The sequence below is a fragment of the Thermobia domestica genome, chromosome 4, assembly GCF_964235325.1.
Source record: "Thermobia domestica chromosome 4, izTheDome1.hap1.1, whole genome shotgun sequence".
Taxonomy (NCBI): domain Eukaryota; kingdom Metazoa; phylum Arthropoda; class Insecta; order Zygentoma; family Lepismatidae; genus Thermobia; species Thermobia domestica.
Genome location: NC_137457.1, coordinates 318,988,956 through 319,012,293, shown reverse-complemented (window position 1 = coordinate 319,012,293; position 23,338 = coordinate 318,988,956). Strand labels below are relative to the sequence as shown.

Here is a 23,338-nt window from a genome sequence, read left to right as displayed (position 1 = left end):
TTAACATTAAGTTGTATATCTTGAAATATCACTACTTCACATACTTCAAATCTTTAAGACGGATAGATTCAGTGGCACACCTGCCATGTAGTGTTGCAAACTAAGGGAACTACAGTATCACAAATTTCGAAATAATGCACATTTGGGAAGGTTCTACAACAGTAATAACGCAAGTAGGACAGACAAAGTAGTGTAGATCGAAATTAGCTTAACGTTTCATACTACAGTCACCATATGGCATATTTCGAACAAGCAGAACTAAAGCTACAAGGGACAAAAAATTAGACCTTTTCAATGGATTTTATTTCGCAAAAGAGTTTAAATAACTATTACACCGAATTACGTACATGTTTTCAAATAGAGATAACAATCACAATGCCATCGACAGTAATTTTATATCTCAACTAATAGCGAGATACGAAAAAATGGCGTATTTGTGGGTAATTTTTAAAACAGTTTTAGATTTAATTTGCTTCTCCATTGATTTAGATTTGATTTCAAATATGACAACAATATTTTTGGCAGTAGTTATTAAAATAAATTCTGAGAGTACCATAATTTAAGCAGTGTTGCAAACTTCAATCGTTTTTACCATATGTCCAGAACCGTTTCAGATACATATATGCTGTTAACGCATTGTGATCTTCAAATCTCTTTAAAACCGTGTATGCAATTTGATGAAGCACTATTTACGCAATTTTTCGAAATAAAAAATATTCAAATTATCAATCCCTTATATCCTTCTTCATATTCATTCAAAATTTGTCATATCATGATCATATCTTTAGACAATAAATGTGTTTTGTATGTTCATTCCCCGTCCGTCTAATTTGCGCCATTACTGTTTCAGAGGCCACCAAAATTTGAATGTTTATGATGCTCTAGCGTTCTTATTTTACAGCATCGAATAATAAATGTAACATAGTAAAGTTCCGCTTAAGATTTAGATTTAAAGTATGTATTAACCTGATGTAGTGCTATTTGAAAAAATCCTGACTTAACAACACTACTAACTGTGTGGTATCACACGCTATGCAAAACGATGTCCCCTGCCGATATATACACGGTGCAATATGTCAGCGCTTCTGTCAGTTAGTTTAAAAGTTACAGGAACTTATCAGCATTCACTTGTCACTCGTATATACGTGTTGATCATTTATATTGGTACGCTCTTATGAACTTTGAACAAGTAGACAAAAAGCACAAAAATTTTTAGATTCCACTTTGATTGTAATACAGATTCTAAGGTCAAAATAGGTTTAAATTTTTCTGAAGTAATCCAATAAACGTGTTATTTTGGTACGAGAAACTCATGCAAATGCTGAAAGTAATTGATAATTTCGTTCCATGTCCGTTCACACAAATTAAGATGTGTAAACGTGGCACGTTTGTTTGTCCTAGCGACTACCCTGGAATAGTGTCTACAGTTATAACATATAACTTTTTCCGAGAGCAGGACGGAGTTTTGCAATACCGGAGCGCTAATTACTGCTACAAAGCTTCCACGAGGAGAGAACAGAATAATCTTTCCACTAGGTTTGTTCTTTGACTTTTTTGCGGAAGAGAACACCACTATCGTTGTATCATGCAGGAGAGTGCGCTAGATATTAGGTTCAGAAACTAACAACAATATATAAAAGCGTAGCAAAACATCCACAGAAGGAAGTACACTCCGCGTCAGGCGCAGTTTACTACACTAAGACAGTGCAGATAAGAGTGCCAATCTTAAAGTGTTATACAGGCTCCGGCATAAAATTACTTCTTTAAGGTCATTTAATGCCTATTGCATATGTGCTCCGATACTACGCAACGCTAAAATATAAATCACTTTTAATATGTACCAGTACTTGCAAAGATAAATACCCTGCATATTTTTCGAATTTTATGATACGAATATGTTTCCATCATTGTCATATGATATGCCGGACCATGGCGGTTGTATTTCAAGTAGCTAAGGACGTTAAAAGTAGCTCATTTAAGGTGTGCTATACAAAAATGTTTACTTCAAAAACGATATCTTCCCTCGTGAACAATTTAATATGAATTCGTCATTGTTTCAGAAGTTTCAGCTGTATATTACTAGTGCTGCATAAAAACTTCTTACGCAAAGAATCACTGTCAGGTTTATCTCTCCAGATGAAATCTGTAACATGTAAAACTCCAAATATCTTGTGAATTTCAAACCTGCTTGTTATATTAGCCAAACTCAGGCTATTTCTCAAAACCTAGAAGGCGAACAAGCAGCATAGCAGGTGCTAGCGGCAGAACGTGTCTGATATAAGTATGCTGTTGCTAATATTCCAGGTTAAATAAGAAGGAAACGACCAAACTATCTCACTCTTTCAATCCAAATCTAATCTGACTTTAGAATTAACAATAAATATTAAAACAAACTTTAAGTTGTTCAGCAATTTATTACAAAATTGAATTATTCAATTCCAATTAAGAATGGTTATGAAAATCAAAGCGATATTCATTAAATAATTAAATTGATTAAAAGATATTAAGTAAATACAAATTCAATTATTTCTGTTATACATACAGTAAATATAAGTTCCATAATCGATTTCGAGACAGTATTGTAGTTTAACAAATTGAGTGACCAAAACGTGTCTAACAAACCTCCTCATAATAACGTATCTGCAAAGATAAACTATTCGAATAATAAAAATGTATTCAGGCCACAAATCTGACTGGAATATTGGCAATATCCTTCAGTAGCGGTAACAGACGGCGGCTAATAAAAAAAACTATTAATCGGCAACAATATTTGGATAAGTATTTCCGAATACTTCCCGAACCAGTTTTTACAGCAAGGAGTAACAAAGTAGCTAACGTTAACAAATTGAGGTTAATCAACGAACTATTACTAAACTGGAAATACTAAAATCACCTTCTCAAAGCCAATTCAATCAACAGAATTAACTAACACAAAATTCTCAATTTACCCTAACAGGACTAATTGAAACGAGCATAAAAATCCAACACAAATTCGAATCCAATATTCACTAAAGCGACTTTACAAATCATCAGAACAAGAGAATACACAAAAGGAACCAGATTCTAAAAGTATAAATAATATATTTTTTGTACTTATCGGATTCGGATTCGTATTTAGATCGGACTTCCTCTGTACCTTTAGCGCAAATACCCGTTTCCTTCATTGGCACAGAAATATTGCTTTTCATTCTACTACAGAGATGTAGTTTGACTTACGCCTTATGTTACCACATGACAACGCGGTGCGAGATCTTTTGCAATTTTTACTCGTGTCACTGCAAATCTTCTATACTTAGCTCTTTGTGGTTCAAAAATATATCTAGTCGCTATGTAAAGTTTGTATAAGACGTAAAGAACGACAAGGTGCCTGAACAATTTGATAGCGAGCGCGTACTTCAGTTTCTAACTCATTGATGGTGTTTTTACTGCGTCCACCCTGAAAATTGTGTTGCTGTGTTATGCTAGTGTCTAACGATTTTGTGTAGTCCATATACATCAGTGTCCAGACTAAATAATTTTTAGATGTACTTGAGAGGAAGATTCACCTGTACTTGCGGCATTAAAATTTAATGTTAGTTTAAATTTACCGTACATGCAGGAGAAAAAGCTAGTTCCCACAATGTAATTTAATTTGGCCAGTTAAAAGTATAAATCTACTAAACAGTGCATATTAAATAACTTACTTCTATGTGATCATTCAAAGCTTATTGCACATTCTAATAGTTTTATGATGCGCTAGTACTAGAGGCATGTGTGTATATACATTTATATTGTACGCTTCGTATCGGCCTTACTTATAAGTATGGTTTCTCCTGTAGAATCCCAATCGTGCTTTCTTTTCATAACTCCATTTTTGAACTTCTGTTGTATTATCAGAATGAAGAATGTGAAGAAAAGACATTGTCAAGTGTACACACCCACACACACACAAAATAGAAGTTTTGTGCACTGTGCGCAGGGTATGAATTTGAAGTAGTTTGTTACGCAAAATCCGAATTTTGAAACCCCAAGAGAATCGACCGTGTCAATATTTTTATGGGTGATAAACTTTAGCGATTTTGCATAGGGAAAATACGCGTAAGACAACCACACAAAAAACCAAAATTATGTCCAGCGTAACCCAACGTATGGATTCGGTGTATTTTGGTACATAAAATCCAAATTTCGAAACACCAGGACGATTGACCATGTCACTTTTGTTTTATGGGCGAAAACTAATAATTTTGGATAGGAAGAATAGACGGAAGACGGTACATATGTTTTCGCTCATGAACAAAAATTGACATGGTCACTTGTCCTGTGATTTCGAAATTTGGAATTTATGTACCAAAATACACCGAATCCATACCCTGGGTTACGCCGCACAGAACTTTTTTTTCTGTGTGGCTGTGTTACCTGTTACTTCCATATTTAAAATTCCTAAAGTTTTTCGCCCATAAAAAAATTGATGCGATCAATTGTCCGAGAGTTTCGAAATTTGGATTCTTTGTTCCAAAATACATCGAATCTATACACTTGCGTCCAATGCACTGAACTATTATTTTTTTTTTTTCTGTCGCTGTCTTTTCAATACAATCTTACATATCTCGTTTTGATTAGCGAACGAAAAAATCGCAAGAATTGTTAATTAAATATTAATCGACAACGGGATAAAATTAACCTAGTCTGTATCGAGGAGGATTTCCAGTTTTGCGTCTTTCCAAAGATTGTTCCTTCTCGTGTGTCAAACACAAGATTAAAACTATAGACGAGTATATAATGTCACTAATCTGCCAATTCATGTTTTAGATAGTTTTAATACTTTCTTGTTTCTTAAAATTTGGCTTTCATTTTCAGCACCTTGTCCGTATGAGACACATCTACCGTACTGAATTCATTGTTTTCCATAGATCGCAGATAAGGTTCACGAATGACGCGATTTAACAACTAGCCATGAGCCAATAACTCTACTGCTTAAGTATTAGCACAGTAATTTCTTAAGTACTGACCATCCTTAATATACGTTATGTGTTGCAGTCGTCTTGAGACTTACTGGGGTGGCTTATCCGTTGCTTGGAAAAAGATTCTTCGGAACATCGAGGAATATTAAAGTTTTTTAGGTTTCACTACGGACACGGATAAGGTGCCATCACTTTATCTAGCTCACACTGCAAACAGTATGCCTGGTGGTGAACATGTAGAAAAAAAGGCATTTCTTGCCCATATTCGAGACCTTAGTAGCTGAAAAAATTCTTAGTTGTGCAAAGCGAAAAAGATTCAAGCTGGAGATAGGTAAAAGTAGCCAGCAATACGCTAAAAACAGTTATGTATAGAGCTGCAATTAATCATGTGATATTTTAGACACTTGGAAGGGTAAAACATAATCTGTTAAGTGATGATCAAGCTACGTAAAATCATAAATCTTTAAGAATAGTAAATCTCTGAAAAAGAAACAGAATTAAGACTTCATTAAAAAACATTTCCTAAAATACAGTATAATTAAACTGCCACGTGGCATTTTTCTATTCATTGTATAAGGAGTATTTTTTTCATCCTTTTATCTGCTGCACTTAATTGTGATTTTCAGTTAATCATGGATATCTTCCCTTCTGTTACCCTGGTAAATCGTGAGTCAACCGCATTTCCTCTAATTTGAATTGTGTATATATGTTTGTTGATGTAAAATGTATACTGATACAATGTTTATAGCAACATTCGGTGTCACCTTGATTTTCTTAGAGCCCGTCGACCTTCTGGCAGTCTTTCAAACAAATTTCCCGCAATTCTATGTGATTCTGTTGCTATTGGTGGAAATGGTACATCAAATTCCAGAACTGAAAATGTAGCACGTAGTAACGGCAAATCAAAAATTTGTGCATTTTGTGAAGAAGAAAAATTCATAAGAGACCCTTCTTTACCACATACGGGAAAGAATCCAAGCACTTGTAGTCACTGTTACAATGCTTTTTCTGCCAACTCGTACATAAGAAACTATATCGTATTTCATACAGGTGATTTGCCACAAACTTCAATTAATTGTGGAAAGTACCTTTCTCAAGAGCTTAATTTAGAAAAATGTATATATCGACGTGAACAAAATCTCTCTCGCAAAAAACATAATTTTGTTTTCGACGGAGAACTTAATTTAAAGAAATTCATACCCTCAGGTGCTCTGGTTTACAAGTGCAAAACATGCGGGAAAACATTTGGTAACCTGCTTTATTTCAGAAGTCATGTGTTGAAACACATGAGTGGCGAGACAAATACTTGCAGCAAATGCTTCAAAGATTTTGCTACCAAGTCCACTTTAAGAAGGCATATGCTATTACATACAGGTGAAAAGCCATATGTTTGTAATCAGTGTGATAATTCTTATGCTTACAGGTCGAACTTATTAAAACATACCTTAATTCACGAAGGCAGAAAACCTTACGCTTGCAACGAATGTGGAAAATCTTTTAGTGAAAAGTCTGGGTTAGAACATCATATGGTAACACATACTAAAGAAAAGCCATATGCTTGCCTTGAATGTGGAAATTCCTTTGGTAGAAAGCTTTATTTAAAACAACATATGGTAATTCATATGGGTGAGAAACCTTATGCTTGTCGTGAGTGTGGAAAAAAGTTCAGTTTCAAACAATCTTTGAAACGTCACTTATCCCTACATTCAAAAAGTAATCACTACGCTTGCACCGAATGTGGCCGGACATTTTCTGATGGATCTAATTTGAAAAGACACAAGCGAGTTCATACTGGTGAAAAACCATTCATATGCACGGTATGTGGGAGAGCTTTCAGTACAAATATTTCATTAAGATCACACATGATATTTCATTCATGTGAAAAGCCGTATGCGTGCAATGTGTGTTCCAAAGGTTTTGCAGTGAAATCTTCTTTACAACGACATATGACAGTACATACACATAAGAAATCGCACCTTTGCAACATATGTGGGCAGATGTTTCCTTACACCTCCGATTTAGAATGTCACATACTTCTACACACAGAATAAAAAGCAGACATGTAAGGAGTGACAGGGACTAATATAAAAGCAGATCTAGAGTTCCATCTGCTAATACATGCAATGAGATACCACGATCTTTCAAGGCATACGCGGAAGCAGTCCCTCCCATGCAGAAAACTATCCACTCCCTTGTGTTGAGTCTGGTAAATATCTTTGCTAGAAGTAAGATTTTAAACGTAGTGTTTTACTGAGAATGCATATGACAGTATAGAACTGTCAAACAGAATTTTCTCCCGATTGCGACAAAAAATTAGAAACACATGTAATCATAAAAACTTCAAAATTATTTCAATTTATTTATTTCATTTTCATCAATAAATCATACACGAAGCTCAAAAGAAACAGTGTATGAGTCCGGCAAGTCAATAAAAGAGATACAAAGTTATTACATACTAAATAAACACAATAACGCTACGGTGTTATGTGAGACAAATTCACACTATACAATAGGCAAGCCACATTTGGCAAACAGATATTAATCTACTCAGTAAAAACATTGTGCACGTAACTGATTTAACTGATCAGTTTTATTTTCAGATTGTATTATGCATGTTGAGTGATATTGTTTTTTTTTTTTTTTTTCGATTTTAAGATATTTTTGTAAGTCGTTTTACACATTTTATAGTACTTTATCATGTTACCTCGCTTCTCTTTTATGCTAAATTTGAAGATCTTAACTTCTTACTAGAAACTTTAATCGCAAGAATTATCCAAGATTTATTTATTCTTATTGCAATAGAGCGAAGTTTAGTAGGAAATGCCTCGAGTAGGAAATTAAAGTAACGAGTGTATGTGTCATGGAAAATGCTTCAAGCTTGATTTATCGATCTTTTGGAGTATATTTCCTCCCAGATTTCATTACTTAACATAGAATTGGAATAGATAATATTTATTTCATTAAAGATTCTTGGGTATTTAGATTTGACTTTCCTGTGAATGTTTTGACAGTTTTTTTGTGCAAAAGGAGTGTTTAAATGAAATAATTGAGCTTCATTATCCGGAAACCCAATATCTACGACTGTAACTGTGCAGGTAATATATATTTTGTTATAAAGTAATTCATCGACTGCGCTGCGACTATGATGTTTTTGAAGCCGCGGTGGCTCAGTGGTAGAGCGTTCATCACTGGTGCATTGGGTCCCGTGTACTATACCAGTCCCCACCAAGTGAACTTTGTGGTGGACAAACACCGTGTGCGTGAGTTTCCTCCCACTTTCCTTATTTCACAATTTCATTCATTACTCGTCATCATCATCGTCTTTTTTTAGCCTAACCGGTATAACGTGGTACGTAAAACTCAAAGGTTTCTTATGATGTTTTTCTTGCAGGCATATTGACCAAAGATGTTAAGTCATACGTGTTTAGGAATAGCGTGACTTAATCATCAATATCAGTTACAAGGAAGTTTACAATCAATCACCTATTATAACAGCATGTTTATTAGACTGAGCAAGATAGTCCATAATTATTTCAAGGTTTTGGAGAAAGATATTTAAATCTCTGTCAGGAGTTCTATAATCACATATTACAACTAGGTTATAAGCCAATAGTTTAACTATACAAGATTCAAAATTTTTACCTCCATTTAAATAATCAAATTTTGTTATTATTTTGGTTTCAATACCTTTTCTGCATTGTTTTTTTTTCCCCTTTGTTTAAACTCTCCTATATTAGAACATATTGTAGCACAACTATGACAAAAGTAATAAATTCCTAAGTTCGTATAGAGATCGTTATTAATAGACATACAAATTTCCTTACAATAAAAGGAAATTGCACACTCTAAGTCTCAAAAGATACTACGGTGTCCAGTACCAGAGCACCATACAAATGGTTAATATAAAACATTTTAAAACGAAGCTTTTCATTTCTCGACATTTGTAGATATTAATTAATGTTCTGGTATATAATTACCAAAAATCAATAGTATAAAGAAGAAAAAAAGAACACCTGCGAGATCCCACATATTAATGTATTTCAATATACTATTAGTTAAACACATAAACGAAAACATGTTTGTCGAATTACCGCCGATCTTAGGTTAGCAAACATTACAAAATACCAGTCCAATACATTCTTGAATAAATGTAACTTTACAGAATACATCGTCTATTCGTCATTGTAGGTTTATCATACATGCTCTGAGCGGTAAAATGTGACGTAGAATCCTCTTAAAGAAGGGAAAATAAATCCTTAAAATGAAAGTTTGAAACGGTTATACTATGGAATTTTTCAGAACTGAGTCCGGTTACTGATTTCAAAATTTCAATAAGAATTGCAGAAAAAAAATTAACATTCAAACCTATCATGAAAGTTAATCACGTTAAATAAATTAGTACCTACTAATGAAACATAAGACAGTATTCTAATCAACAAGAAAGAAATAACTATTTCGTTACAGTTATTCTTTAGTTCTTACTTAAAATTCCCTACACAGTGTGGAAAGTAAACCAAAGTTTAGTAAACTATAATGAGCATGATACACGGTGGATACAATAAAATTTCCCTGGAAAATTTTTAGAATACAATTCTGATACTAAACTTACCCTTGTTAACAAGAAGAACCGCCTTTCCCATAAGATGTTGGAAATGGTTGTCTTGACGACATATATTCATTTAGTAACTTCTGGTGTAGTTTGGTGCTCACAGTGTACCTAGTAGTAAAGAAGTTTTAAGCTGATATTACTAATTGATATTCAATTATCAGCCCATACCTTGTAAATATAACATAAATACTTTTTCGATATTTTAAAAATACAGAAGTTCTCGTGGTATTGAATTTAAAAACGTTTCTGTCCAAAGAAATTATAATCATTTTTGGTTCTACACCTAACGCCATTAATTACTTTCTAACGTGTGCCGTTATTTATGTTGCGTTTCTCATTTCCTCACAACAATATGACAAAGTAGTTCAATTTCTTTGCGTGCAACCTGCATTTATGTTATGCGTTTCATTTCCGAGTTATAACCTTGACTTTTCAAGGGATAAGAATTTGTGGACACAATGTAAATACATGATATATCAATTAACTTGATATACACTAATAGACTAAAAAGAAATTTTATACCATGCAAACATCTGCAGTGCAGACGCTGTTTGACATACTCTATAATTCAACTCTATTCATGAAATCAAAGACTGCCTTCCTACCATTAAAAAATGCCTTATATTTTTACAAGTTCTATTTAGATCTGTATTAATTTCCCTGTATTATTACACAGTCAAGGTGGAAATCAAACGATAATATTGCACTATGTAAATAATTTTATTGTGGGTAAACCAAATAGCTTCAGTAGATATTACTATAATTTTAAGTTGCAAATTACATGCTTTTTAAATATTTTTATCTTGGATGATTTAGAAAGTTACAGAAATAAAGTAACCATTGTAACTAAGGTAGACTACTATAATTAACCTTGTACATTACGCAATTTATTAACTTTTTATTACCATTTCGAGTGTACTCGAAACATGTTTTTGCTGGGTTCTCTTTCTTGAAGCAAAAAAAAAAAAAAAAAAAAAAAAAAAACAAGAAAGAATTATGGATATTGGGAGAGAGAAGCAAGAACATTTGAAAACATTCTGTTCCTTTTAGATGTAATATGTAATTCTCCCGGTCTGTCTTTTGCATAAGAGATTAGGAGGTAACTGATCTTTGTTACTAAAAAGATTTAACATTTCAAGAATAAAAGCAGTTACATTTACTTGCAATATCGGTATCACAATTTCCGTGCCACAATAAAGTTGCTTTATATTCAACTATATTCTACAGCAGAAAAATAAAATCTATATGTATTTCGCTGTGCATAAGGCGAGTTACTTTGTTTTTTTAACGGCACTCTTCAAACGATATTTCTTTTAGAAAACACAAAGTCTCCTGTAGTTTATTATCTGTAAAGCCCTTCAGCAAGTAACATTATCATTAGTGCGCAAAATAAATATATAAACATGCTAAGAACAGTGTTTAAAATTATGAATATTCATTTTAAAATAACTTGTTAGTTGTTTCTATCTTTGTCTATCCCATGGGGTGACTGATCTTTGCCTGGATAGACATCGGCAATGTAGGTGTTTTCGGAGTACTCTCCTTTCCTCCTACTTTCTTCAATCCACGATTATCATTGATCCCATTAACACCGTCCCTTTTAGTCTTGATGCGCAGTCATTGGAATTAAACAACCAGAATATCCTCTCTTTTCAAATTAAACCCAAGGAAAACTATTTTCAACTAATCTTCATAACTATTCTCCTTTTGCCAAGAAGTAAAATTCGAATATTTAAATTACAAGAATACTGCTAATGATTCATTATTTGAAAACCCGTAAATTACCGACTATTAAAAGACACGTAGCATTCGTATAACAGCATTTATTGGAATTTCAGTAGCTTATACAAAGTTACCAGTAATTTGATGCATTCCTTGCAAGGGGATATTTTACAAGTACTTTTGAACATTTTCACCTATGTTAACCGGGGGAACGCAAATCAATAGTTTCCGAGTAATTTGCATATTTGTGATTTCTTTGAAATTTGCCGGCTAACGAGAGGTGCGCGAGAATGTTTTATCCTGACAAACTTCCACATACTGTAGAGTGCTGAAATTTTGCACGTGTAATTCTACATACCTATGTAGGCCATGTAATAATGTACAGCTCGTAACTCTGCACTGTGGCTGTGCTATAGGTCCAAACGTAAAGTAAGGTGCTGTGGTCCAAAATCCATTACTGCACCTCAGAAACAGGGGCTTCATTTAGGGGGTCAGAGAGGGGCAATTGTCCCTACCCCCTGCATTTGAGATTTATATAGATGTTATCAACAGAGTAGTAGAAAGTCAGTGAAAAACGCGAAATTTTACTTATATCAAGGAGTCTTGCCCCCCCCCCCCTCCAAGTAAAATCTGAAATGACGCTCCTGCTCAGAAAGCAGCGTGGCTACACCTCAGAAGTACTTGCCTCTAGAAAATGACTGCATGTTTGGGAAGAGGTTGAATGTTGGTGGTGTGCGGTGGAGAGAAAACGCGAGCTATGACGAATTTAATATCCAGGGTCGTGCATCTGTCTGCGACTCGATATGCTTAAATTTTAAGTCTAATCTAAAGTCAGATACCCTGTAAATAAGCATTCTGTCTCAAACCATATTATGTCAAACACGTAGCTTTCATTAAAAAAAGAAAAGAAAAACGATTCTGATCAGCATAGTATCCATACACTGCTTTTACTGTTTTAAGTAAAACTCAAGTATTATGTGACCGAAAGAGAAAATTTCTAATGGTGAACATATATTTTATTATAGCTAAAATCTGTTATTATGTGAGCAAAAGAGAAAATTTCTAATGGTCAACATATATTTTATATGTAAAATCTGTTGTGTTTAAATCATACAGTCGAAAGCAAAGTTACATTTTTTTTTGGTCAATTTTGTATGCAAAAGTACTGAACAAAAACTCTGTTGAGAATATTTTGCCCAAATCAAATATATAATAAAATGGAATGCAAGCCAGTTGATTTATAATCCAATTCATCAATATCTTGTCTAATGCTTTTCTTATTTAGCGTTACACAGGGTGTCCGAAAGTGAGCGTACCCCCTTTAGTTTCAACAGTATAGTGTTAGTTATGGTAGAATATCTGCACACAGTTACCTTCAAGTCTTAAGAGTCTTAACAGTCATAAACATCGGTATGATCACCATCCATGTCGTAACACAGCTGAATTCTGCGCCAAGTTCTCGCAGATGTTTTGCGGAAGAACTCTGGAGTCACGAGAGTGAAGGCGTGTTCCACAGCTGCTCGTAATTCCTGTGTTGTGTAATATCGAGTGTTTCTTACTGGTTGCTTTATGAAACCCCAGAGAGCATTGTCTGGTGTCGTCAGATCGGGACTTCTTGGAGGCCAGGCAAAAGGGCTGGTGAAGATGCACAACCTCTTCCAAACCAGCGGCCAGGAAACATCTGATTCAGGTAATTGTGCACAACAAAACAGCAGAAAACAAACGAACATGGATAGCAATGTTACCAAACAAATGTGGATAAAACCTAAAACCGTCAGTAAACACCAATAAGCTCACTTCCGGGCCATGCTGTAGAATAAACTATATGTTCGATATGTTGAGTCATCTTTTAAAATATAAACTGTCTCCTAATTTAGTTCGAAGAGGTACTAACTTCAGTTGATAGACTTTAGTTGTGTTTAAAATCAACTATTTGGTTTTCAAGTACCTCAACCTAAAAATGTAATGTAAATATTGTGTGCGTTTGCACGGATAGCTTATCCATCATAATTCAAATACTCTAGTTCGTATCCTAATTTGGTAATTTGATATTTGTATGTTTGTTACGGGATGCGAATTCAGAACCGACAACTTGAGAGCCGAGCAGCTTTCCTTATTGGGGTTCATCGCCTTTGGATGTTATTTACACCGACCATCGACATCGCCAGCTGACATTGTATTTTACAACAAGTAAATCATTAATTACTTACTGTTTGCATTACTGCAAGGAAGTCCTTGTTTTTGTAAATGATTTGTAATAAATATTGGTAGCACTTCCCATTACCTTTTGCCCTTACGACGCATTACTAAAGTCTCACACGCGTTAGCTTGAAATTCAATTTTGTTTAGATCAGATGCTTTCTCAATAAGTTTATTTTTTACTGGGCCCTCATTATCATGCACTGATATCGAATCAACGCTCGCTCCGATCATCTATCTGTTAGACATTGACACAATAAGGAAGTATTGTTGTTAAGTAGTAAGTACTTTGACTCTCGGAAGTCCCTCTCTTCCTGCTTTTGATCTATGTCATCGTGACTACGTTAGCACTCTAGTAGGATGTATAGCTGCTTTATGTTGTATCATCGAGATGAGGACACATGTACTTTGGCTGTATCAATGTAGTAATTGACCATATGCATGTCATCTTATGAGTCCCCACCTTCGCTTCCTTTATGACGTAAGAGGGACAGTCGAAACAAAGACTTGAGAAAGCTTGATCGTGGTTCACATCGACGTCACCATGCCTTCGGTCCGGCTTTCGATGTCATAGTCGATTGTCAGACAAGTCCTCATCATGGAGATCTTCAAGACGCCTCGACCTACAAGTCTATGCCTATCATCACCAAAGAGTAAGGAGGAGAAGATTCGAACTACTTCGAAATAGGATAAGACTGTTTTTAATTAGTTGCTATTCCTTGCTCTACCATCTATCCCTTTAACGCCCTTATAACTACCATTCAGTATCATTAGAATCATATGTTTCATTTCATGTAAATTTGGCAAAGTTATCCTGCACCTCGTGGGTGCCTCTCGTAACGATCTCGACAAGCAAGTCGTTGTCGTTTCAATTTGGTATTTATTCTTTTTTCCTTTGCCTTTTCATTCCTTTATTATTTCTTTACGTCTCATAGAGTCACTCCTGTGGATATCGGGTCATTGTACTAACTGATGACAGAACTTACAAGCCCATTCAGTTAAGTAAACTTACATATTTATTTGCTTTATGAACATTTTGTGAGCTATAAGTTGCAAATCTTCGTCATATAAGGTTTATAGCAGCAATCTAAAGTTCTTTACATAAGTTATTACAGAATAAATACAAATATTATTTGAAAAGTAGTTAACAAGAAACACAGACAGAGTGATAAGTCATCAATTACCGTTGAGTTCATTTTTCTAGTCGTTGCCTTAACCTAGATTTTTGGGTAATTCAAATTCTGGTCACTGTAATTTCTATGGATGGCAACACTGAAAATTCTTCCGATTCGTATTTTCGGGTGTAGAATAATATTATCTATTATTGAGGTAAGTTACATTACATTATCTCTTTTCATTTACGAAAAACTAACAAAAGAAAAATCGTTAGCTTTTGAAAAATATTTAGTAGTCTCTCCCCTCAAAATATCATATTGTGGTTATGCTTAAGGTTTATCCTAATGGGGGTACATTGCGAGAGGTTTTCTTTCGTAAACATAACCAACTCCGTCCTATACTCCTGATAGAAGTGTTACGTAACATTAAATAAACTAGGAATTTCTAGGCGTGCATAAAAGATACAAGCCTCAAATGTGTGATTGATTTTAAATTTTTAGTGAAGTCATGAGATGTTTGTGAATGGTTTATGTGTAGAGACATTTTGGCAGTTGACAGATTTCTTAAGCACATACCTGATTTTCTTGTTGAAGATTATCGTCCCACGACAGTCACTCCAGGTCCAATCTCAGCCCAAGTCCTTATTGACACAACAGTGATTTTCAAAATTTTATCTGATGTAGAATTTAATGTTCGAAGTCTCAAGACAAAATTGTTTCAAATAACTCAGTTACATTGAGACTGTCAGTAGTAATCGCGTCACTTTGCCGAACTTTTTGGTCCCTGGGTCCCTGCCTCAGGACCCATGGTCCCTGGCCGGGGTCAATGGCCTAGGGGTACCTAGGACCACCCCCTCTAAATTTTGGCAGGGGTACCTTGGCCCACCCCCTAAATTTTGGCAGGGGTACATAGGACCACCCCCCTTAAATTTTGGAAATTGCCAAATCTAAAAATTTGGTATGGTAGCCTAGGGCCATAGTATGTACCTCTATCAGTATTGGGGGTATATGTCGTTCCCTTTCATGGGTAAAAAATTGCCAAAAATTCAAATTTCGGGGCTTTTTGACCTAATTTATCCCCTTGGATGAGGTGTTATTACCCTATATGGTTATACAGGGGTCCATTCCCTTTCATAAGACATGGGTATATTAATGCACCCCTTGAAAAATTTGGGAGGGGTACCTTGGCCCACCCCTTCAATTTTGGAAATTGCCCAATTTCAACATTGGGTATTATAGTACAGGACCCTAATATGTACTATGATAAATTTGGGTGGTCCACCTCATTCCCTTTTAGGGGTACATAGGACCACCCCCCTTAAATTTTGGAAATTGCCAAATCTAAAAATTTGGTGTGGTAGCCTAGGACCATAGTATGTACCTCTATCAGTATTGGGTGTCTATGTCGTTCCCTTTCATGGGTAAAAAATTGCCAAAAATTTAAATTTCGGGGTTTTTTGACCTAATTTATCCCCTTTGATGAGGTATTATTACCCTATATAGTTATATGGACGTATACAGGGGTCCATTACTTTTCATAACATATGGGTATATTAATGCACCCCTTGAAAAATTTGGGAGGGGTACCTTGGCCCACCCCTTAAATTTTGGAAATTGACCAATTTAAACGTTGGATATTATAGTACAGGACCCTAATATGTATCATGATAAATTTGGGCGGTCCACCTCGTTTCCTTCCAGGGGCACAAAATTGCCAAAATATAAACGTAAGCAATACGTTATACCACGTGTTTGATTTTTGGTCGATTTTATCCCCTTTGATGAGATGTTATTACCTTATATGGTTATATGGTCATGTATAGGGGTCCATTCCCTTTCATAAGATATCGGTATATTTGTACACTCCTTTAAAAATTTGGGAGGGTACTTTGGCCCACCCCTTAAATTTTGGAAATTGCCCAATTTAAACATTTGGTATTATAGTACCGGACCTTAACATGTATTATGATAAATTTGGGTGTTCCACCTCGTTCCCTTTTAGGGGTACAAAATTGTCAAAATATAAACGTAAGCAATACGTTGTACCACGTGTTTGGTCTTTTGGCCCAATTTATCCTCTTGGATGAGGTTCTATTACCTTATATGGTTATGTATAGGGGTCTATTCCCTATCATAAGACATAGGTACATTTGTGCACTCCTTTAAAAATTTGGGAGGGGTACTTTGGCCCACCCCTTAAATTTTGGAAATTGACCAATTTAAACATTTGGTATTATAGTACTGGACCTTAACATGTATTATGATAAATTTGGGTGTTCCACCTCGTTCCCTTTTAGGGGTACAAAATTGTCAAAATATAAACGTAAGCAATACGTTGTACCACGTGTTTGGTCTTTTGGCCCAATTTATCCTCTTGGATGAGGTTCTATTACCTTATATGGTTATATGGTTATGTATAGGGGTCTATTCCCTATCATAAGACATAGGTACATTTGTGCACTCCTTTAAAATTTTTGGGAGGGGTACTTTGGCCCACCCCTTAAATTTTGGAAATTGCTCATTTTATATATTTGGTATTATAGTACCGGACCTTAACATGTATTATTATGATAAATTTGGGTGTTCCACCTCGTTCCCTTTTAGGGGTACGAAATTGCCAAATTTTAGTACAACCACGTGTTTGGTCTTTTGGCCCAATTTATCCTCTTGGATGAGGTCCTATTACCTTATATGGTTATATGGTCATGTATAGGGGTCCATTACCTATCATAAGACATAGGTACATTTGTGCACTCTTTAAATTTTTGGGAGGGGTACTTTGGCCCACCCCTTAAATTTTGGAAATTGCTCATTTTATATATTTGTTATTATAGTACTGGACCCTAACATGTATTATGATAAATTTGGGTAGTTCACCTTGTTCTCTTTCATGCGTAAAAAAAATTGCCAAATTTTACTACAACCACGTGTTTGGTATTTTGGTTCAATTTATCCCCTTGGATGAGGTCCTATTACCTTATATGATTATATGGTTATGTATATTGGTCCATTCCCTATTATAAGACATGGGTATATTGATGCACCCTTTAAAAAATTTGGGAGGGGTATCTTGACTCATCCACTCAGTTTTAGAAATTGATTAATATAAGCATTTGGTATCTTCGTACAGGTCTTCAATATGTACCACTATAAATTTGGATGGTCCACATCGTTCCCTTTCATGGGTAAAGAACTACCAAAAATCAAATTTCGGATGTTATTGACCCCTATTTAATACGTTATATGGTTTATTACCTCTATATGTTTATGTTCTCTTTTAAATTTGGGAATTATCAAATAACAAAATTCGGTAAACGTTTTCTAGGACCCATTGGTATTCCTCTTATGGCCAAATATTCAAAATTTAAAGGTTATTGACCGGCTTTATTATTGAATAAGTACAGGATTTATTACTTTTTCATAAGACACAGGTGTATTTGTGTACCAATCTTAAATTTTGGGAGGGGTACATTTCTTATTGTCATATCAATAATTGGTAATTGTTCTTAAAATTGGATAGTATCTCATTCATTGGGTAAATCATTATGATCACGTGATCAGTTATTGACCTATGATGGGATTAGGAGTCCAGGACATTGGTACATTTAAACTTTGTAGGATAATTTGAGAATGCGTCATTGGTATTGATTATTCCCCGCCAAATATAAACGTAAGCAATACGATGTACCACGTGATTGACCTTGATGAGGTAGTGTACAGGGATACATAGCTATCCTTATTGAATCTTATGACTCATAGTCTTAAGGGAATACATGCTACAACACTGGCAAAGTTATTGTTAATGCAATTTCATTGGTTGATCACTATCTTTCGTGCAATCTGATTGGTTGATCACTATCTTTCGTGCAATCTGATTGGTTGCTGATTTTCAAATCTTTGCTGTATTCAGTTTTAAGTTTTGTTTAACATTTAAAAATCTTGGTTTCGTTCAACATTTTGCACTCACTGATAAATATGATCAAAACCGTTTATTTGTTAATCGAATAGTTAAAAAACCGGATAAAGTTTGACGGTTAACCGTGAAACGTAAAATTTTTTAGTTTGAAAATTTTTTGTTTGAAAGTTCTTGTTTGAAAACTCTTGTTTCAAATTTGTGTTTGAATTTTTGTTTCAGAATTTTGTTTGAAATTTATGTTTCAAAATTTTTTGTTTGAAAATTTTTTTGTTTGAAATTTTTTTGTTGCAAAATTTTGTTTGAAAATTTTTTGTCCGAAATTTTTTTGGTTTGAAATTTTTCGTTTCCAAATTTTTTGTTTAAATTCTTTTTGTTTCGAAAGTTTTGTTTGAAATTTTTTGTTTCAAAGTTTGGTTTGACATTTTTAAAAGTTTGTGCACTCATTAGTAAAGAACCGGAACTGTTAGAACTAAAACCTCTGGCAACATTGTGGTGCAATAGTACACGTCAGAACATAGGGTTGTACTTGAAATGAAAAAAACACAATTCATTGAAATGGATCATTTTATTACACTCCACATACATCCATACCAGATAGTGGTTCTGGATATTGTCGATACAATGTATTTTGAACTTCTTGCACTAGTTTGTCTTTAGCATATAATTTTAATTCCAATTGAAGTCTTTTAAGGTCTAATGCAATATCAATTGGTGGAAACTCAATGTCCATTTGATCACAAATAAACTGTTTATCAATACAGTTATGCACCCACGAACGAGGTTGACAACCATCACAATATCTAGATACATGTTGTACAATATGCATAACACATTTTTCAAAATAGTACTTTTTCAGGAATATACTAGTTTTGTTGCACACTTCCACTGCATGTTTCACACACTGAAATACGCTGATGAATTTGTTCCATTCAGTTTGTGTTAGATACACCATGTTGCGAGGGACATGGAATGTACTCTTTTTACGTAACAGCACCATCTTCTCTTCGAGGACTGTACGCAGCACCACTTCATGATTTGAGCCTAATGATTTGACTATGGTCACATTTAGCTCATCATGAAAATAATCGTTCATTTGGTCGATTCGTGAACATAATATTTGCCATTGTTCACAGGTCAGTTGTACACCAAATTGTTCTGCTTTGCCCAATCGAATCACTGGTTCAAATGTTCTAGCACTGATACCAATCATCACATGTTTTGTTTGAAATATATTTATTGGATAATAGCTTGCGAAGATGAACTCTTTATCGTTAGAAGTACACATCTTTCCTCCTGAAAAGCACTTGCACAAATGATTTCGTGGGATGACAGTGTATTGGTTAATTTATAGAACTACGGCTGACGTCATAGGAAAGGAATGTGCTGACGTTTGAATTCATGGTTTCATCACAGTTGCTGACGTCATGCTGCCCAACCACATTCATACAACTATGTCTGATGTGCTGACGTTTGAATTCATGATTTCATCACAATGGCTGACGAATCCGGCTATGTACTAAATTCAAATTGATGACTTCGACCCAAGAATCCTTTGTAACATAAAGATACAGATCCAGTATTTAAGAAACGCAGCAGTTCTTCTTGTTTTGATGCCTCCATGGGAAAATATCTTGCTGGTAAAATTATATTCTTATCATTTTCAAGCTTCACTACGATTCTTAATCCAAACTTTGTAGGTATCATTTGGCTAGCTAAGATTCTATAAGGTACATTCTGTTGTAAATCAGTAATCTTGGTAAATGATTTCATCACATCACGCGTGTTTAGAAACTGCAGACAAGTAGCCATGATGACGTTATTATGAATACTAACTCCAACGATACTTATATATGATGCAAAACTGATGACGTTGCATCATCATGTTCTGACGTGTACTATTGCACCATGTTCTGACGTGTACTATTGCACCACAATGTTGCCAGAGGTTTTTGTTCTAAACAGTTCCGGTTCTTTACTAATGAGTGCACAAACTTTTAAAAATGTCAAACCAAACTTTGAAACGAAACAAATTTTCAAACAAAATTTTGAAAAAAAATCGAAGTGGAGTGTAATAAAATGATCCATTTCAATGAATTGTGTTTTTTTCATTTCAAGTACAACCCTATGTTCTGACGTGTACTATTGCACCACAATGTTGCCAGAGGTTTTAGTTCTAACAGTTCCGGTTCTTTACTAATGAGTGCACAAACTTTTAAAAATGTCAAACCAAACTTTGAAACAAAAAATTTCAAACAAAACTTTCGAAACAAAAAAATTTAAACAAAAAAATTTGGAAACGAAAAATTTCGAAACAAATTTTCAAAGAAAAAAATTCAAACCAAATTTTCTTCTAAGCAGTTCCGGTTCTTCACTAATGAGTGCATAAACTTAAAAATTTGAAACAAAAATTTCGAAACAAAAATGTTCAAAAAAAATTTTAAACAGAAAAAAATTCGAACATTTTTTAAACTAAAATTTCAAACAAATATTTTTTTAGTTTTGAAACAAAAAAAAATTTCAAACAAAATTTTGAAACAAAAAATTTCAAAACAAAAAATTTTTAAACAAAAAAAATTTGAAACAAAAATTTCAAACAAAAATTTTTTTAAACAAAACTAGAAACAAAATTTTCAAACTAAAAATTTCAAACGAAAAAATTTCAAACCAAAGTTTCAAACAAAAAATTTCGAAACAAAAAATTTTCAAACAACAAAACTTAAAACTGAATACAGCAAAGATTTGAAAATCAGCAACCAATCAGATTGCACGAAAGATAGTGATCAACCAATGAAATTGCATTAACAATAACTTTGCCAGTGTTGTAGCATGTATTCCCTTAAGACTATGAGTCATAAGATTCAATAAGGATAGCTATGTATCCCTGTACACTACCTCATCAAGGTCAATCACGTGGTACATCGTATTGCTTACGTTTATATTTGGCGGGGAATAATCAATACCAATGACGCATTCTCAAATTATCCTACAAAGTTTAAATGTACCAATGTCCTGGACTCCTAATCCCATCATAGGTCAATAACTGATCACGTGATCATAATGATTTACCCAATGAATGAGATACTATCCAATTTTAAGAACAATTACCAATTATTGATATGACAATAAGAAATGTACCCCTCCCAAAATTTAAGATTGGTACACAAATACACCTGTGTCTTATGAAAAAGTAATAAATCCTGTACTTATTCAATAATAAAGCCGGTCAATAACCTTTAAATTTTGAATATTTGGCCATAAGAGGAATACCAATGGGTCCTAGAAAACGTTTACCGAATTTTGTTATTTGATAATTCCCAAATTTAAAAGAGAACATAAACATATAGAGGTAATAAACCATATAACGTATTAAATAGGGGTCAATAACATCCGAAATTTGATTTTTGGTAGTTCTTTACCCATGAAAGGGAACGATGTGGACCATCCAAATTTATAGTGGTACATATTGAAGACCTGTACGAAGATACCAAATGCTTATATTAATCAATTTCTAAAACTGAGTGGATGAGTCAAGATACCCCTCCCAAATTTTTTAAAGGGTGCATCAATATACCCATGTCTTATAATAGGGAATGGACCAATATACATAACCATATAATCATATAAGGTAATAGGACCTCATCCAAGGGGATAAATTGAACCAAAATACCAAACACGTGGTTGTAGTAAAATTTGGCAATTTTTTTTACGCATGAAAGAGAACAAGGTGAACTACCCAAATTTATCATAATACATGTTAGGGTCCAGTACTATAATAACAAATATATAAAATGAGCAATTTCCAAAATTTAAGGGGTGGGCCAAAGTACCCCTCCCAAAAAATTTAAAGAGTGCACAAATGTACCTATGTCTTATGATAGGTAATGGACCCCTATACATGACCATATAACCATATACGGTAATAGGACCTCATCCAAGAGGATAAATTGGGCCAAAAGACCAAACACGTGGTTGTACTAAAATTTGGCAATTTCGTACCCCTAAAAGGGAACGAGGTGGAACACCCAAATTTATCATAATAATACATGTTAAGGTCCGGTACTATAATACCAAATATATAAAATGAGCAATTTCCAAAATTTAAGGGGTGGGCCAAAGTACCCCTCCCAAAAATTTTAAAGGAGTGCACAAATGTACCTATGTCTTATGATAGGGAATAGACCCCTATACATAACCATATAACCATATAAGGTAATAGAACCTCATCCAAGAGGATAAATTGGGCCAAAAGACCAAACACGTGGTACAACGTATTGCTTACGTTTATATTTTGACAATTTTGTACCCCTAAAAGGGAACGAGGTGGAACACCCAAATTTATCATAATACATATTAAGGTCCAGTACTATAATACCAAATGTTTAAATTGGTCAATTTCCAAAATTTAAGGGGTGGGCCAAAGTACCCCTCCCAAATTTTTAAAGGAGTGCGCAAATGTACCTATGTCTTATGATAGGGAATAGACCCCTATACATAACCATATAACCATATAAGGTAATAGAACCTCATCCAAGAGGATAAATTGGGCCAAAAGACCAAACACGTGGTACAACGTATTGCTTACGTTTATATTTTGACAATTTTGTACCCCTAAAAGGGAACGAGGTGGAACACCCAAATTTATCATAATACATGTTAAGGTCCGGTACTATAATACCAAATGTTTAAATTGGGCAATTTCCAAAATTTAAGGGGTGGGCCAAAGTACCCTCCCAAATTTTTAAAGGAGTGTACAAATATACCGATATCTTATGAAAGGGAATGGACCCCTATACATGACCATATAACCATATAAGGTAATAACATCTCATCAAAGGGG

The 23,338-nt window shown here is 34.3% G+C and overlaps 1 protein-coding gene across 6 annotated transcripts in view; it reads left to right on the top strand.

Annotated features, from left to right (window-relative positions):
- Window positions 1-23,338, top strand: part of LOC145684360 (uncharacterized) — a 77,251-nt gene that overhangs the window by 12,017 nt on the left and 41,896 nt on the right. For 3 of the 6 annotated variants that reach the window (XM_081756587.1, XM_081756590.1, XM_081756588.1), the window contains exon 3: window positions 5,719-14,466. The exons of 1 other annotated variant lie outside the window; for it this stretch is intronic. In XM_081756587.1, coding sequence (XP_081612713.1) covers window positions 5,719-6,991 — 1,273 coding nt within the window. In that variant the 3' untranslated portion in view covers window positions 6,992-14,466. Of the gene's footprint in view, window positions 1-4,836; window positions 14,481-23,338 lie in introns of those variants that run through there. 2 more of the 6 variants (XM_081756591.1, XM_081756592.1) reach the window with 2 other exon arrangements.